Here is a 15,283-nt window from a genome sequence, read left to right as displayed (position 1 = left end):
CACAGAGCTTTACTGGGCGATGGGTCCTGAAATGACAGGCACTCAGGAGCGGCTCCTTCCTGAGACTGAGCCGTGCCGGCAGCTTTCACTGCACGGACCCTTCACCCGCAAAGAGGTGCCGGCCTGAGCCTCAGACGCTTCAGGGAAAGTGAGGAGTGCGTGCCCAAAGCCATGGCAACGGCCCTTCCGCCAAGCCATCCTTCCTCCGGCCTCGTCCCGGCCTCGCGTCCCGGCCTCACGTCCCGGCCTCACATCCCGGCCTCGCGTCCCAGCCTCACTCGTGTCCCGGCCTCACATCCCGGCCTCGCGTCCCTGCCTCACGTCCCGGCCTCGTCCCGGCCTCACATCTTGGCCTCGTCCCGGCCTCGCGTCCCGGCCTCACGTCCCTGCCTCGCGTCCCGGCCTCAGGTCCCGGCCTCGCACCCCAGCCTCACGTCCCGGCCTCACGTCCTGGCCTCAGGTCCCGGCCTCACACCCCAGCCTCACGTCCCGGTCTCAGGTCCCGGCCTCGCACCCCGGCCTCACGTCCCTGCCTCGCGTCCCGGCCTCGCACCCCGGCCTCGCACCCCGGCCTCACGTCCCGGCCTCACGTCCCAGCCTCACGTCCCTGCCTCGCACCCCGGCCTCACTCGCGTCCCTGCCTCACGTCCCGGCCTCACGTCCCGGCCTCACTCATGTCCTGGCCTCACAGCGTTGGTGCCCCGCCCACCGACGGGCTCCTTCCCGCCACGCAGGGACCGTGTGAGCTGGTGGCCGTCGTAAGGGGGGCCGTGCCTCGGCCGAAGGCGTCACGGTTGTCAGGGACGAGGGTCTGGTCTAGATCACAGAAACGTTGCTAGTTCACAGTCGTGATGACGGTGGTTCCAACCTTCTGGAAAGGGGGGACCCCAACTGCTCTTCATTTTAAGTCCTGGCCCTTTCTCTTCCCAATGTGTCCCCTGAGGCTACGCTCCACCGCAGCTGCCGGGACGGACTCACCGGGCGGAAGGCAGGGTGACGGAGGCGGGCTCACTGCTGTGGGCAGGCCGCCCCAGACGGCACACTCAGCACCCCCAAATGCGGGCTGGAGCCCAGTTACCCCCGTTTTATCAACCGCAGGAGACCATGCCTCTGAGGCAAGAACATCACCCCTTTTCTTTTTCACGTGAGGCCCCGGCAGAAGGACACTCCCCCCGAGTCATGTCCTCGCAGCCCCCAGAGGTCAGTGTGACCCCGGCTCCCCGGACACCCCGGCCTGCTGCTCAGCCGCGCCCCACAGTGTCTCGGAACGGCAGGCACGGCTCCTCCCTGCGGCCGCGCCCGTCGGTGCTGAGAATTTCACACCAAACCAGAGGACTGGCTCAGCTCCAGCAGGCACCCCTCTGGGACGCTGCATACGCCCCCACTAGCACCCTCACGGAGCAATGAGGCCACCCCGCAGACCTCCCGCACACGCAAACCCGAGCCACACAGCCGACAGAAGCCTGCCCAGGGGAGGAGGCGGCCGGGGAGGAGGAGGCCGGCAGGGGAGGAGGAGGCCGGCAGGGGAGGAGGCCAAAGGGAGGAGGCCGGCAGGGGAGGAGGAGGCAGGCAGGGGAGGAGGCCGGCAGGGGAGGAGGAGGCCGGCAGGGGAGGAGGAGGCCGGCAGGGGAGGAGGCCAAAGGGAGGAGGCCGGCAGGGGAGGAGGAGGCAGGCAGGGGAGGAGGCCGGCAGGGGAGGAGGAGGCCGGCAGGGGAGGAGGCGGCAGGGGAGGAGGCCAGCAGGGAGGAGGCCGGCAGGGGAGGAGGCGGCAGGGGAGGAGGCCAACCGGAGGAGGCCGGCAGGGGAGGAGGCAGGCAGGGGAGGAGGCAGGCAGGGGAGGAGGCGGCAGGGGAGGAGGCCAACCGGAGGAGGCCGGCAGGGGAGGAGGCCGGCAGGGGAGGAGGCCAACCGGAGGAGGCCGGCAGGGGAGGAGGCCGGCAGGGGAGGAGGCAGGCAGGGGAGGAGGCCAAAGGGAGGAGGCCGGCAGGGGGAGGAGGCCGGCAGGGGAGAAGGCAGACAGGGGAGGAGGCCAAAGGGAGGAGGCAGGCAGGGGAGGAGGCCAAAGGGAGGAGGCCGGCAGGGGGAGGAGGCCGGCAGGGGAGAAGGCAGACAGGGGAGGAGGCCGGCAGGGGAGGAGGTGGCAGGGGAGGAGGCCGGCAGGGGGGGGAGGAGGCCGGCAGGGGAGGAGGTGGCCGGGGAGGAGGAGGCTGGGGAGGAGGAGGAGGCAGCGGAGGAGGAGGCCAAAGGGAGGAGGCGGGCAGGGGAGGAGGCCGGCAGGGGAGGAGGAGGCCGGCAGGGGAGGAGGCCGGCAGGGGAGGAGGAGGCCGGCAGGGGAGGAGGAGGCCGGCAGGGGAGGAGGCCAAAGGGAGGAGGCCGGCAGGGGAGGAGGAGGCCGGCAGGGGAGGAGGCCAGCAGGGAGGAGGCCGGCAGGGGAGGAGGCAGGCAGGGGAGGAGGCGTCAGGGGAGGAGGCGGCCGGCAGGGGAGGAGGCGGCAGGGGAGGAGGCCAACCGGAGGAGGCCGGCAGGGGAGGAGGCAGGCAGGGGAGGAGGCCAACCGGAGGAGGCCGGCAGGGGAGGAGGCCGGCAGGGGAGGAGGCAGGCAGGGGAGGAGGCCAAAGGGAGGAGGCCGGCAGGGGGAGGAGGCCGGCAGGGGAGAAGGCAGACAGGGGAGGAGGCCAAAGGGAGGAGGCAGGCAGGGGAGGAGGCCAAAGGGAGGAGGCCGGCAGGGGAGAAGGCAGACAGGGGAGGAGGCCGGCAGGGGAGGAGGTGGCAGGGGAGGAGGCCGGCAGGGGGGGGAGGAGGCCGGCAGGGGAGGAGGTGGCCGGGGAGGAGGAGGCTGGGGAGGAGGAGGAGGCAGCGGAGGAGGAGGAGGCAGGGGAGGAGGAGGCCGGCAGGGGAGGAGGAGGCAGCGGAGGAGGAGGCCGGCAGGGGAGGAGGTGGCCGGGGAGGAGGAGGCTGGGGAGGAGGAGGCCGGCAGGGGAGGAAGTGGCTGGGGAGGAGGCAGGGGAGGAGGAGGCAGCGGAGGAGGAGGAGGCAGGGGAGGAGGAGGCCGGCAGGGGAGGAGGAGGCCAGCAGGGGAGGAAGTGGCTGGGGAGGAGGCAGGGGAGGAGGAGGCAGGGGAGGAGGAGGAGGCAGGGGAGGAGGAGGCCAGCAGGGGAGGAAGTGGCTGGGGAGGAGGAGGCAGCGGAGGAGGAGGAGGCAGGGGAGGAGGAGGAGGCAGGGGAGGAGGAGGAGGCAGGGGAGGAGGAGGAGGCAGGGGAGGAGGCCGGCAGGGGAGGAGGCGGCAGGGGAGGAGGTGGCAGGGGAGGAGGAGGCAGCGGAGGAGGAGGAGGCCGGGGAGGAGGCAGCAGGGGAGGAGGTGGCAGGGGAGGAGGCAGCTGAGGGGCGCTACCTGCAGAGGCTGGATCTCCGAGGCGTGGCTCTCCCTGGCCAGCTGCATCATCTCCTTGACCTGGTAGAGGGCGTAGACGAAGGTCACCCAGGGGGAGGCGCTGACGCCCCAGGCGGGCTTGCTGGCGTCCTCCTGCTCCTCCTGGTGCTTGGTCTTCTTGGGTGGGAGGCGCGGCTCGGCGCGCGGCAGGACGTCCTCCGGCTGCTGCTGTACCAAGTCGATGGTTGCTATGGGGACGGGACTGGATGGAACCGGAATCCTCTCCGCCAACATGGTCTTGTCTGGAGAGAAAGTCACGTTCAAACCGTTGTTCAGAGTTTTCTACGTCCCTGAGCAAACACAGACATGAGCGGGCGACCCCACGAGCCCCCGCAGCGTCCGTGTTCCGGGCTGCACCTTGGCGGACTCGCTGCTGCCGAGCTGTGCGAGTTCCCTGTGGACTCTGCGTGCTGACCCCTCCCCGGGCACCGGGATGGACACGGCGTGGACCAACTAGTACTGGTCCTTCTTCCCGAGTCAGTTTTCACCAAAGGGCAAAGGAGGTGAGGTTTATTCCAGGGTCGCCTTGCAGGGCTTCATCGACCTTAACGTCTACTTGTTCATGGAATGTCTTGTTCGTCTACCGTAGCTATCACGTCGGGGGGCACCGGGTTCAGCACGGGGTGCCTCAGGCCCACGCACAGGCCTGCCCACGTAAAGATAAGCATCAAAACGGAGAAGGCCTGTGAGGGCTGCCTTCATCGGCCTCCGACGCGGGCCTGAGACCAAGGCCGGTGGGGGGTGTGAGCCAGGGAAGGTGATGGAAGAACAGCATGAGAAAACCTAGCGTTCGCCCTAACCGGTGTGGCTCAGTGGATAGAGCGTCGGCCTGCGGACTGAAGGGTCCCGGGTTCGATTCCGGTCAAGGGCACGTACCTTGGTTGCGGGCACATCCCCAGTGGGGAGTGTGCAGGAGGCAGCTGATTGATGTTTCTCTCTCATCGATGTTTCTAACTCTCCATCCCTCTCCCTTCCTCTCTGTAAAAAGTCAATAAAATATATTTTTAAAAAAAAGACCTAGCGTCCGTCTCCCTTTCTGAAGGGCTTGTTGAAATTACAATCTGCCCCTGGAGTTTCTGTAATGAGCTGGTTTTCCTAACAGAAGCCCCTCAGGTGCCTGAGGCAAACGCCACTCAAAGGAGAGGACCCCAAAGACGAGGCCTGATGGGACCCGAGGGTGAGCGGGAATGTCTCCCTCCACAGGGGCCTTCGTTAAAGAAAAAGCAAAAGGAGTTGATTTTAAAAAGTTGAAAACTGCCCAGCTTGTGTGCTCAGGGGTTGAGCACTGACCCAGGAACCAGGAGGTCAGGGTTCGATTCCCCGTCAGGGCACAGGCCTGGGGTTGCAGGCTCGATCCCCAGTGGGGGTCGTGCAGGAGGCAGCCGATCAGTGATTCTCTCTCATCATGGATGTTTCTGTCTCTCCCTCTCCCTCTCCCAAATCAATAAAAACATTTTTTTAAGTTGAAAATTTGTTCTCATGTGAACAGTATAGTTGCTGTAACTGTCCTTCTGTATGACAGTTTTAATGAAGCCATACCGAATTGAGGGAAAACTTCCAAGTGAAGGTTTCGAGACTGTTCTCCAAAGGAAGGTAAAATCATGGAGATAATAGTACGTCTTATCCCCAGCAGGACACTTACTGTATAGCCTTACATCTACTTGATTTACAGTCCACGGGCCTTCGGAGTACTAGGGCCATGTAAAACCAACGCTTCCAATCAACAAAACAAGAACACCCCGGCTGCCCGAATGACCACTGTTCTTTTCAGTGGCTCCCCCACCCCCCCCCCCCCACTTCTCTGCCCCCCGCAGTCCGCAGGAGTCCCTGGGAGCACCGGGGAAACCTAGTCCCCGGGCCACGCTCCACCCCTGGGCTCCGTGGGGCCCGTGTGGCTTCCCCCTTTAGAGCACAGGGAAGCACGGGCAGGTCTACCTTCTTCCTCGTCCGGCACGGCCAGCCACTGGATCAGGGCGAAGAGCAGGAGGATCACCAGGCAGCCCATGCCGATTCCCCGGAAGGTGGCAGCAGCCCCTGTGGAAACGAGCCGAGCTCTAGAGGAGCCCCAGGGAAGGCAGGCGGCCCCTCCCCCAAACTCAGCGTTCGCAAGTTCAGGACAAGGCAGCAGAGCATGGGGTGACTAGGTGGCGGCAGATGGCCACAGCTTCACAGAGCAGAACACACGCGGCCCAGGGGGTGTCAGGGGGCCCACGGGGGTGTCAGGGGGCCCAGGCGGGTGTCAGGGGGCCCAGGAGGGTGTCAGGGGGCCCAGGGGGTGTCAGGGGGCCCAGGCGGGTGTCTGGGGGCCCAGGCGGGTGTCAGGGGGGCCAGGGGGTATCAGGGGGGCCAGGGGGGTGTCGGGGGGCCCAGGGGGGTGTCGGGGGGGCCAGGGGGGTGTCGGGGAGGCCCAGGCGGGTGTCAGGGGGCCCAGGGGGGTGTCAGGAGGCCCAGGGGGGTGTCAGGAGGCCCAGGGGGGTGTCAGGGGGGCCCAGGGGGGTGTCGGGAGGCCCAGGGGGGTGTCAGGGGGCCCAGGGGGGTGTCGGGAGGCCAGGGGGGTGTAGGGAGGCCACGGGGGTGTCGGGAGGCCCAGGCGGGTGTCGGGGGCCCACGGGGGTGTCAGGGGGCCCATGGGGGTGTCAGGGGGCCCACGGGGGTGTCAGGGGGCCCAGGGGGTGTCAGGGGGCCCAGGGGGCCCAGGGGGGTGTCAGGAGGCCCAGGTGCTGGTACTGGGCCTGTCACCGGTCAAATGTTAAAACTGCATTTATGAAGACTCTGAGAGCCTTTCACCATAAAATTCATGGTGCTCTCTCCTCCATGAAGACACCGACCTCACTGCACGCCGCCCTGTTCATCGGTGGCTGGAGCATCCCTGGGCCCCCCTCCCGCACAGGCCTGAGCGGTGAGGCCCCGCAGCAGAGAAACCTCATCCTGGCCCAGCCCGGCATTTCCGGTGGGAGGTCCGACAGGGCAGACACACCGAGCCGGCACAGGCCCGTGTCCTGGCTCAGAATCGCAGCGTGGACGGGCGACGATGGGTTTCTCCGCTGGACATTCCCGCGGTGTTAGGGGCGCTGACTTCAACCCACGGCCCCGCGCTCAGCATTCGCTTGGCCCCTCTGGGGCGTGGGTGGCCTCTCACTGGCGGTGGCCGGGGTGTGGCCGGTGACAGTGCTGCCCTCGCCCTCCCGACACGGGCGTGCAGTCACGACCCCACCAGAGCCGGGAGGGCCTGTGACCCCGGAGGCTGGCCTCCGCCCGTCCTCAGGAGCAGCTGGAGTTCAGGGAGGTGTCACGGGAAAACCGTACGTGTTCACCCAAGAAGAAGGGGGAGAGAGAGAGGGCCGTTCTTACCGAAGTAGTTGACCAGCACGCCTCCGATCATGGCCCCGCAGCCTCGCCCCAGGCCCAGGTGCAGGCCCTGCAGGATGCCCTGCGCCGACGTGCGCAGCTCGGGGGGCACCGCGGCGCTCAGGTAGGAGATGCAGGCCGCCCAGATGGCCGCGTGCGTCACGCCTGCGGGGGGAGGGCAGGGGTGAGCAGCAGCCTCAGACGCCCGTTCCCAACGGGAGTCCCCCACTTCAGTCACACATGTATCTGCGAGAGATACGTGGTGTTTTTTTGTTTGTTTGTTTTTAAATATATTTTATTGATATTTTACAGAGAGGAAGGGAGAGGGATAGAGAGCCAGAAACATGGATGAGAGAGAAACATCGATCAGCTGCCTCCTGCACACCTCCCACTGGGGATGTGCCCGCAACCCAGGTACATGCCCTTGACCGGAATCGAACCCGGGACCCTTCAGTCCACAGGCCGATGCTCTATCCACTGAGCCACACCGGTCAGGGTGAGAGAGACGTCTTATTTACCTACGTGTAACGTAGCGTGTACCGTGGCACCATTTTCCAGTGCATCGCTCGTGGCATTAGTACATTCACACTGTTGTGCAACCTTCACCACCGTCCACCTCCACAACTTCATCCCAAACTGAGACTTTCCCCCATCAAACAGGCACCCCATCCTACTTTCTTCCTTTCTTTTTCTTTTTTTTTAATATATTTTTATGGATTTCAGAGAGAGGGAGAGAGTGGGAGAGAGATAGAAACATCCGTGATGAGAGAGAATAATCGAACGGCTGCCTCCTGCACACCCCACACTGGGGATCGAGCCCGCAATCCAGGCCTGTGCCCTGACTGGGAATCGAACTGTGACCTCCCGGTTCCTAGGTCATCGACGCTCAACCCCGGAGCCACACCGGCCCGGCCCCCCATCCTGCTTTCCGTCGCCGTGAATGCGAGGGCCCTGGCTCGGTGCCTCGTGTAAGTGGGCCACGCAGCCTGGTCCTTCTGCGCCCGCTCCCTCCCCGTGGCACAGTGTCTCCGGAGCTCCTCCGCTGAGCTGTAGCGCGTCCCCGAACGCCTTCCCTCCCGAGGCCAGGACGCCAGCGCACGTGGGGACACGTTCTGTTCACCCACCCGGTGACGGACGGCTGGGCTGTATCCACCCTTCGGCTGCTACTGTGAGCAACGCTGCTCTGGACCTTGGGTGCAAGTGTCTGTCTGAGTCCCTGCTGCCAGTCCCTGGGGGTGCGCTCCCAGAGGCGGAATTACTAGGTCCTCTGGGTGATGACCTGTTTAACCCGTTAACTGCCACGAGGTTGTGAAGTTAAGTAGAAAGGTCCGCCGCTTGCATCTGTAGACGCTGCTGGCGAACCGATGGTGAGAACGCGGAGGCACCGCCCAGCTGTCCACAGCCGCAGCCTTTTCCACGCCCGAAACGCACACGAGCCGGCTTCTCCCCGCCCGCCCCCCCTCGCAGCCCGTGTCACTGTCCGTGTTGTCTGTAACCACAGCGGCCCCCGTGTCACTGTCCGTGTTGTCTGTAACCATAGCGGCCCCCGTGTCACTGTCCGTGTTGTCTGTAACCACAGCGGCCCCCGTGTCACTGTCCGTGTTGTCTGTAACCACAGCGGCCCCGTGTCACTGTCCGTGTTGTCTGTAACCACAGCGGCCCCGTGTCACTGTCCGTGTTGTCTGTAACCACAGCGGCCCCCGTGTCACTGTCCGTGTTGTCTGTAACCACAGCGGCCCCCGTGTCACTGTCCGTGTTGTCTGTAACCACAGCGGCCCCCGTGTCACTGTCCGTGTTGTCTGTAACCACAGCGGCCCCCGTGTCACTGTCCGTGTTGTCTGTAACCACAGCGGCCCCCGTGTCACTGTCCGTGTTGTCTGTAACCACAGCGGCCCCGTGTCACTGTCCGTGTTGTCTGTAACCACAGCGGCCCCGTGTCACTGTCCGTGTTGTCTGTAACCACAGCGGCCCCCGTGTCACTGTCCGTGTTGTCTGTAACCACAGCGGCCCCCGTGTCACTGTCCGTGTTGTCTGTAACCACAGCGGCCCCCGTGTCACTGTCCGTGTTGTCTGTAACCACAGCGGCCCCCGTGTCACTGTCCGTGTTGTCTGTAACCACAGCGGCCCCCGTGTCACTGTCCGTGTTGTCTGTAACCACAGCGGCCCCGTGTCACTGTCCGTGTTGTCTGTAACCACAGCGGCCCCGTGTCACTGTCCGTGTTGTCTGTAACCACAGCGGCCCCCGTGTCACTGTCCGTGTTGTCTGTAACCACAGCGGCCCCCGTGTCACTGTCCGTGTTGTCTGTAACCACAGCGGCCCCCGTGTCACTGTCCGTGTTGTCTGTAACCACAGCGGCCCCCGTGTCACTGTCCGTGTTGTCTGTAACCACAGCGGCCCCGTGTCACTGTCCGTGTTGTCTGTAACCACAGCGGCCCCCGTGTCACTGTCCGTGTTGTCTGTAACCACAGCGGCCCCCGTGTCACTGTCCGTGTTGTCTGTAACCCCAGCGGCCCCCGTGTCACTGTCCGTGTTGTCTGTAACCACAGCGGCCCCCGTGTCACTGTCCGTGTTGTCTGTAACCACAGCGGCCCCGTGTCACTGTCCGTGTTGTCTGTAACCACAGCGGCCCCCGTGTCACTGTCCGTGTTGTCTGTAACCACAGCGGCCCCGTGTCACTGTCCGTGTTGTCTGTAACCACAGCGGCCCCCGTGTCACTGTCCGTGTTGTCTGTAACCACAGCGGCCCCCGTGTCACTGTCCGTGTTGTCTGTAACCACAGCGGCCCCCGTGTCACTGTCCGTGTTGTCTGTAACCACAGCGGCCCCCGTGTCACTGTCCGTGTTGTCTGTAACCACAGCGGCCCCGTGTCACTGTCCGTGTTGTCTGTAACCACAGCGGCCCCCGTGTCACTGTCCGTGTTGTTTATAACCACAGCGGCCCCCGTGTCACTGTCCGTGTTGTTTATAACCACAGCGGCCCGGGCGGGGGGGTTGGGGGCTGCGGGGGGCATCTCCGGGGTTTGGATTTGCGTTCCCCAGTGACTGGGGAGCGCCCTTTCGTCTTTTCCTTTTGGCTTATTGGCCGTTTGTCTATCTTCTCCGGAGAAACGCCTGTTCAGACCCTCTGCTTGCTGGTTTAAGTTGGGTGGTCAGGTAAGTTTTGGGGTTTTGGATTTTTCTGCTGTTGAGTTGTAGGAGCTCTTTAGATATTTTGGGTGTTGGGCACCTATATTGACATTAAGATTATTTCCAATTTTTTTCATTATAATTAGCAACACGATTAACATTGTTGGAGATACAGCTTTTTATATATCTTTTCAGTGGTCGGCAAACTCATTCGTCCACAGAGCCAAATATCAACAGCACAACGATGGACATTTCTTAGGAGAGCTACATTTTTTAAACTTAAACTTCTTCTAACGCCACTTCTTCAACATAGACTCGCCCAGGCCTGGTATTTTGTGGAAGAGCCACACTCAAGGGGCCAAAGAGCCGCATGTGGCTCGCGAGCCACAGTTTGCCGACCACGGTCTTAGATTATTTCCAGTGCCTGGCATTCTACAGGTGGGGTTAATTAACAAAGGGATGTAACAAGTTTTATGCGTTTTTAACATATAATTCCCATTTGTTTTCCATTTACAATGCCTCGTCACCACTGGTTGGGAGGGAGGGGAGAGTAGAGCTAACTGGTGTGTGTGTGGGGAGGGTGGCTGTTATTTTAATGTAGAGCAGCTGCACTGTGTGGATCTGACTCTTCAGCAGAACACGGCTTTAAATGCAGTAAAAGGGTAGTAACGCGACAGGCTTCACAAACGGGAGGGATGAGAACGGGTGCGGTTCTGGCAGGCTGAGTCATGGACTTGCTCCCGGAGGATAATCCGTGGGGAGGTGCTATCATCCGAGACCCCTGACCTGTGCTTGGAAAGTTGAACTGGAGGATGATACAAACTTAAGACTTAATCTGACATTAGTCTGCTCCTGGATTGACCCTCCTTCCGGAAACAACCATCACCTGGACAAGACATGTGACTGAATTGTCCCCAAGATACCGGACATCAGCAGCAAGGACCGTAACCTGCGAGGAGGGAAAACGAGGAGCCCCGGTTACTGCCTGGGTAGGTGTGAAGGCTTCAGGCAGAGGAGGAGCCCTGGGTTGAGGAGGTGGAGTGGACAGTCTGGGGGCCCAAGGTGGCTGGAGGTCCAGAGGTGAGGACCGGGGAGGAGAGAGAGGACGGGAGGAGAGAGAGCACGGGGAGGAGAGAGAGCACGGGGAGGAGGGAGAGCACAGGGAGGAGGGAGAGGACGGGGAGGAGAGAGGACGGGGAGGAGGGAGAGGACGGGGAGGAGGGAGAGCACGGGGAGGAGGGAGAGCACGGGGAGGAGGGAGAGCACGGGGAGGAGGGAGGACCAGGGAGGAGAACGAGGACGGGAGGAGGGAGAGGACGGGGATGAGGGAGAGGACGGGGAGGGGAGAGAGGACAGGGAGGGGAGAGAGGACGGGGAAGAGGGAGAGCACGGGGAGGAGGGAGAGCACGGGGAGGAGGGAGAGCACGGGGAGGAGAGAGGACGGGGGGGAGAGAGGACGGGGAGGAGGGAGAGCACGGGGAGGAGGGAGGACCAGGGAGGAGAACGAGGTCGGGAGGAGGGAGAGGACGGGGATGAGGGAGAGGACGGGGAGGGGAGAGAGGACGGGGAGGAGGGAGAGGACGGGGAAGAGAGCACGGGGAGGAGGGAGAGCACGGGGAGGAGGGAGAGGACCGGGGAGGAGGGAGAGCACGGGGAGGAGGGAGAGCACGGGTAAGAGGGAGAGCACGGGGAGGAGAGAGGACGGGGAGGAGGGAGAGGACGGGGAGGAGGGAGAGCACGGGGAGGAGGGAGAGCACGGGGAGGAGAGAGGACGGGGAGGAGAGAGGACGGGGAGGAGGGAGAGGACGGGGAGGAGGGAGAGCACGGGGAGGAGGGAGAGCACGGGGAGGAGAGAGGACGGGGAGGAGGGAGAGCACGGGGAGGAGGGAGAGCACGGGGAGGAGAGAGGATGGGGAGGAGGGAGAGCACGGGGAGGAGGGAGGACCTGGGAGGAGAACGAGGACGGGAGGAGGGAGAGGACGGGGATGAGGGAGAGGACGGGGAGGGGAGAGAGGACGGGGAGGAGGAGAGGACGGGGAGGAGGGAGCACAGAGCGGCTCCAGAAACCTGCAGGAGTTGCCCTCAAGCACTCAAGAGCACGGATCAGCAAAGCAGGTGCAGACACTCGGCAAAGCCGGGAAAGAGCCACCCAGGAGCCTTTCAGAAGCGCGCTCAGCCCCACGCCGGGCCAGGAGTAAATAGTACTGGTCTCACCGGCCAAACCGGAAAAGCTCGATTCCTGGGACTGATGGTGCTTGGAACAGTGGGGATGACGAAGGAACCCGCCCTAGTCTAACACGGCTCCACCTACTCATCTTCAGCAGCAGGACCCTGAAGGATCCCACTGTCTCCAAGTAACGCAGCTGTGCCCCAGACAAAGCTCAGGATTGAGGATCACAGATATTCCCAGCAGCCGGCAGGGTGCGAGCCACAGTGGCCGGCATACACGCCCCGTCGGACCATCTCCCTCACTAGATCATACGGAGTAAACACTACCTTTCCTGTCACCTTGGATCGCCTGCCCTACAGTTAACAGGAGGATACCACACCAGCTTCTCTTAGGCTTACGTCTGTTTCAGGCATCATTTCAACGGGGTTATTTTTTAACTAGAAATATGGGCTAGCTGATTAAGGTCGTATGCACGCTTATTTAGTTTCCACACAAGTCAAATAAAATATTTGCTTTCCCTGGCGGAACAATTCCAGTACCTTAGGTCATGTGGGCTCTCTCAGAACTGAGCAGTGCCTGCCTGGGATCTTAACTATGAAAGCTGGCACAGTGGTATTATTAAATACTAGAGGCCCGGTGCATGAAATTCGTGCATGGGAGAGGGGGGGGTGTCCCTCAGCCCAGCCTGCACCCTCTCCAATCTGGGACCCTCAGTCCACAGGCCAATGCTCTATCCACTGAGCCAAACCAGCTAGGGCAGAGCTACAGTTTTTTAAACCCTTTAGTGTGAGATAACTAAGTTGGTGGATAAAACAATAAGAATAAGAAGATGTCGGTCTCCCCCACCCTCCCCACACACACACACCAGTAGCAAAGGCACACCCATCGACTCTCCTTACAACGTGTGTGAACCCGTCCTTGGCTCCCGTCACAAAGCCCTGACATCTGTGAGTGACCGTTCAACGCCAACTCCTGTAACAGGTGCTCCATAAAGACGTCCGAGTGGCAAGTCAGTGAATGACTCTCCAAGACCAGGTCACGGGAAGGAACTGAGCTTCTCAGGCCTTCCTCCCCATCGCTGGGGTCTCCCAGGATGCTCTCCGACGCCTGCAGAAGAGGGGCGTTTCCTCCCACCTGCTGCCAGGCTGTTTGGGGACACACTGACATTTGAGTGACCTAGAACCACCCTACAGGATAAAGGTGTAACATGCACACGATCGTTACGCTGTGAAGCCTAATGAGCAACCGTGTAACAACCGGATCACAGATCAGCAGGAAGGTGGGGCGGCAAGCTACAGGAGGGGGCAGGGCAGCAAGCTATGGGGGGGAGGGGGGAGGGGGAGCTACAGGAGGGGGCAGGGCAGCAAGCTATGGGGGGAGGGGGAGGGGGAGCTACAGGAGGGGGCAGGGCAGCAAGCTATGGGGGGAGGGGGAGGGGGAGCTACAGGAGGGGGCAGGGCAGCAAGCTATGGGGGCAGGGGGGAGGGGGAGCTACAGGAGGGGGCAGAGCAGCAAGCTATGGGGGGGACGGGGGGAGGGGGGAGGGGGAGCTACAGGAGGGGCAGGGCAGCAAGCTATGGGGGGCGGGGGGAGGGGGAGCTACAGGAGGGGTCAGGGCAGCAAGCTATGGGGGGGAGCGGGAGAGGGGGAGCTACAGGAGGGGTCAGGGCAGCAAGCTATAGAGGGGACGGGGGGAGGGGGCAGGGGGAGCTACAGGAAGGCGGGGCAGCGGGCGGAGAGCTACTGGAGGGCAGCGAGCTACTGGCGAGCTACGGGCGGGAGCGCGGATTCGTGGGCAGGGCTACTAGTCAGAAATAATCACGGTTAACGTTACGTGTTTTTCATGAACAACACTGCAGCAGCTTACTCCGGCAGGAGCTGCGCCCTTTCACACAGATTATCCCACGTAGTCCTCCCAGGAACAGGGGCTGCTTCTCCCGCATTGTCCAACAAGGAAGCGAGGGCACAGAATACAAAGTCCCGTGCCAAGCCACGCGGGCACAGGGCGGTGGGACCGTACGTGAAGCCAAGGCCCAGGTTTCGGGCTGCGGGGCGGGGCCACCCTGAACCCTCAGGACTAGCATGAAGCTGCTCTGCGGGAGCCGCAGCTTCTGCCGGAGCGGTGTGGTAATGCCCCACAATCGACTCGTTTTCCGAATGGATGTTCTTGCCGCCTTCTTTCCCTCCTTCCCCGAAGAGCTCCAGCACACAGGCCATCACGGTTCTCACACGCCCCCCAGTGAGTCTTTATAACAGTCAGCACTGGTATGGGATCCCCAGCGTGAATCCCCACAGCGGTCCTTCTTGGCCCACAAACATGCTCCACCGCGATGCACGGCTCTGCGAGCCGACAGTGGCTCTTTGTAAGACGCCGCTTGGCGTGGGGATCGGCGCATCCCCACGGCTGGGAGGCCATCCCCACGGCTGGGAGGCCATCCCCACGGCTGGGAGCCGCACCCCCACGGCTGGGAGCCGCACCCCCACGCTGGGAGGCGCGCGAACTGGCCAAGCGCTGGCGAACGAGAAGGTGTGGTTTTGCTCTGTGCTGCCACGGGCCTGTGCTCACTGGACAATCGCTAAACCTCCCTCGAGCACCAGCACACGGCATCCTCGGTGACAGGCATTGCCACTGACGCACCCCACAAACAGTCCAGTTAGCCCAGCGCCCCTGAGTGCTGGGCACAGACAGCCCTGAAGGTCAACCTGGAGAAAATCCTGACACTGATTCTCCCTGCCAACCAGCCAGCCAGCCAGCCGACCGCAAGGCCCCCGGGGAAGGAAGGGGAGGAGGCGTGTGTGCCTCGGGTTCCTGCAGCCGCGGGGACAGGCAGACCTTGGGGTCCAGCGGTCTCAGGCTTTGGATGTTTCTTTCTCGCCCGCACACGTCTAAGGGGCAGGGGCCGCTCTGCTCCTACAGCCACTCGGGAGCCGGGCTGCGGGCTCGCATCTCGGCTCCTGGTTACCTGGGTACCGGTCTCCAGCCGGCAGGTTGCGGGGGGGGGAGAGGATGGCGCATGGGGCCTTCCTGGGCTGGAGTTAGAAGCGACACCTCGTTTCTGCTCCCGCTCCATTTCACACCAAGAGCTGAACCTCTTGATCCGCATGATTCTGTGGGGGTTTCTGGGTCAAGTGGGTTTTGTGGGGGCTGGAGAGGTCACCTCAGGCCACTCAGGGACCAGCTCATGGCGAGGGGTTCACCGTGGACCTCGT

General features: G+C 63.0%; 1 protein-coding gene across 2 annotated transcripts in view; it reads right to left on the bottom strand.

Annotated features, from left to right (window-relative positions):
• The window catches only part of MFSD6 (major facilitator superfamily domain containing 6), a 47,079-nt gene that overhangs the window by 2,598 nt on the left and 29,198 nt on the right, over positions 1-15,283 (bottom strand). For both annotated transcript variants that reach the window (XM_080668971.1, XM_080668972.1), the window contains exons 4-6: positions 6,782-6,943; positions 5,366-5,464; positions 3,392-3,672 (exon numbers count right to left, since the gene is read on the bottom strand). In XM_080668971.1, the coding sequence (XP_080525097.1) occupies positions 3,392-3,672; positions 5,366-5,464; positions 6,782-6,943 (542 nt within the window). The remainder of the gene's footprint in view (positions 1-3,391; positions 3,673-5,365; positions 5,465-6,781; positions 6,944-15,283) is intronic.

The sequence above is a fragment of the Plecotus auritus genome (genome assembly GCF_963455305.1).
Source record: "Plecotus auritus genome assembly, chromosome: 5".
In the NCBI taxonomy this organism is placed as follows: Eukaryota; Metazoa; Chordata; class Mammalia; order Chiroptera; family Vespertilionidae; genus Plecotus; species Plecotus auritus.
Note: the sequence above shows the minus strand (reverse complement) of the source record. Positions and strands in the feature narration are given on the sequence as shown.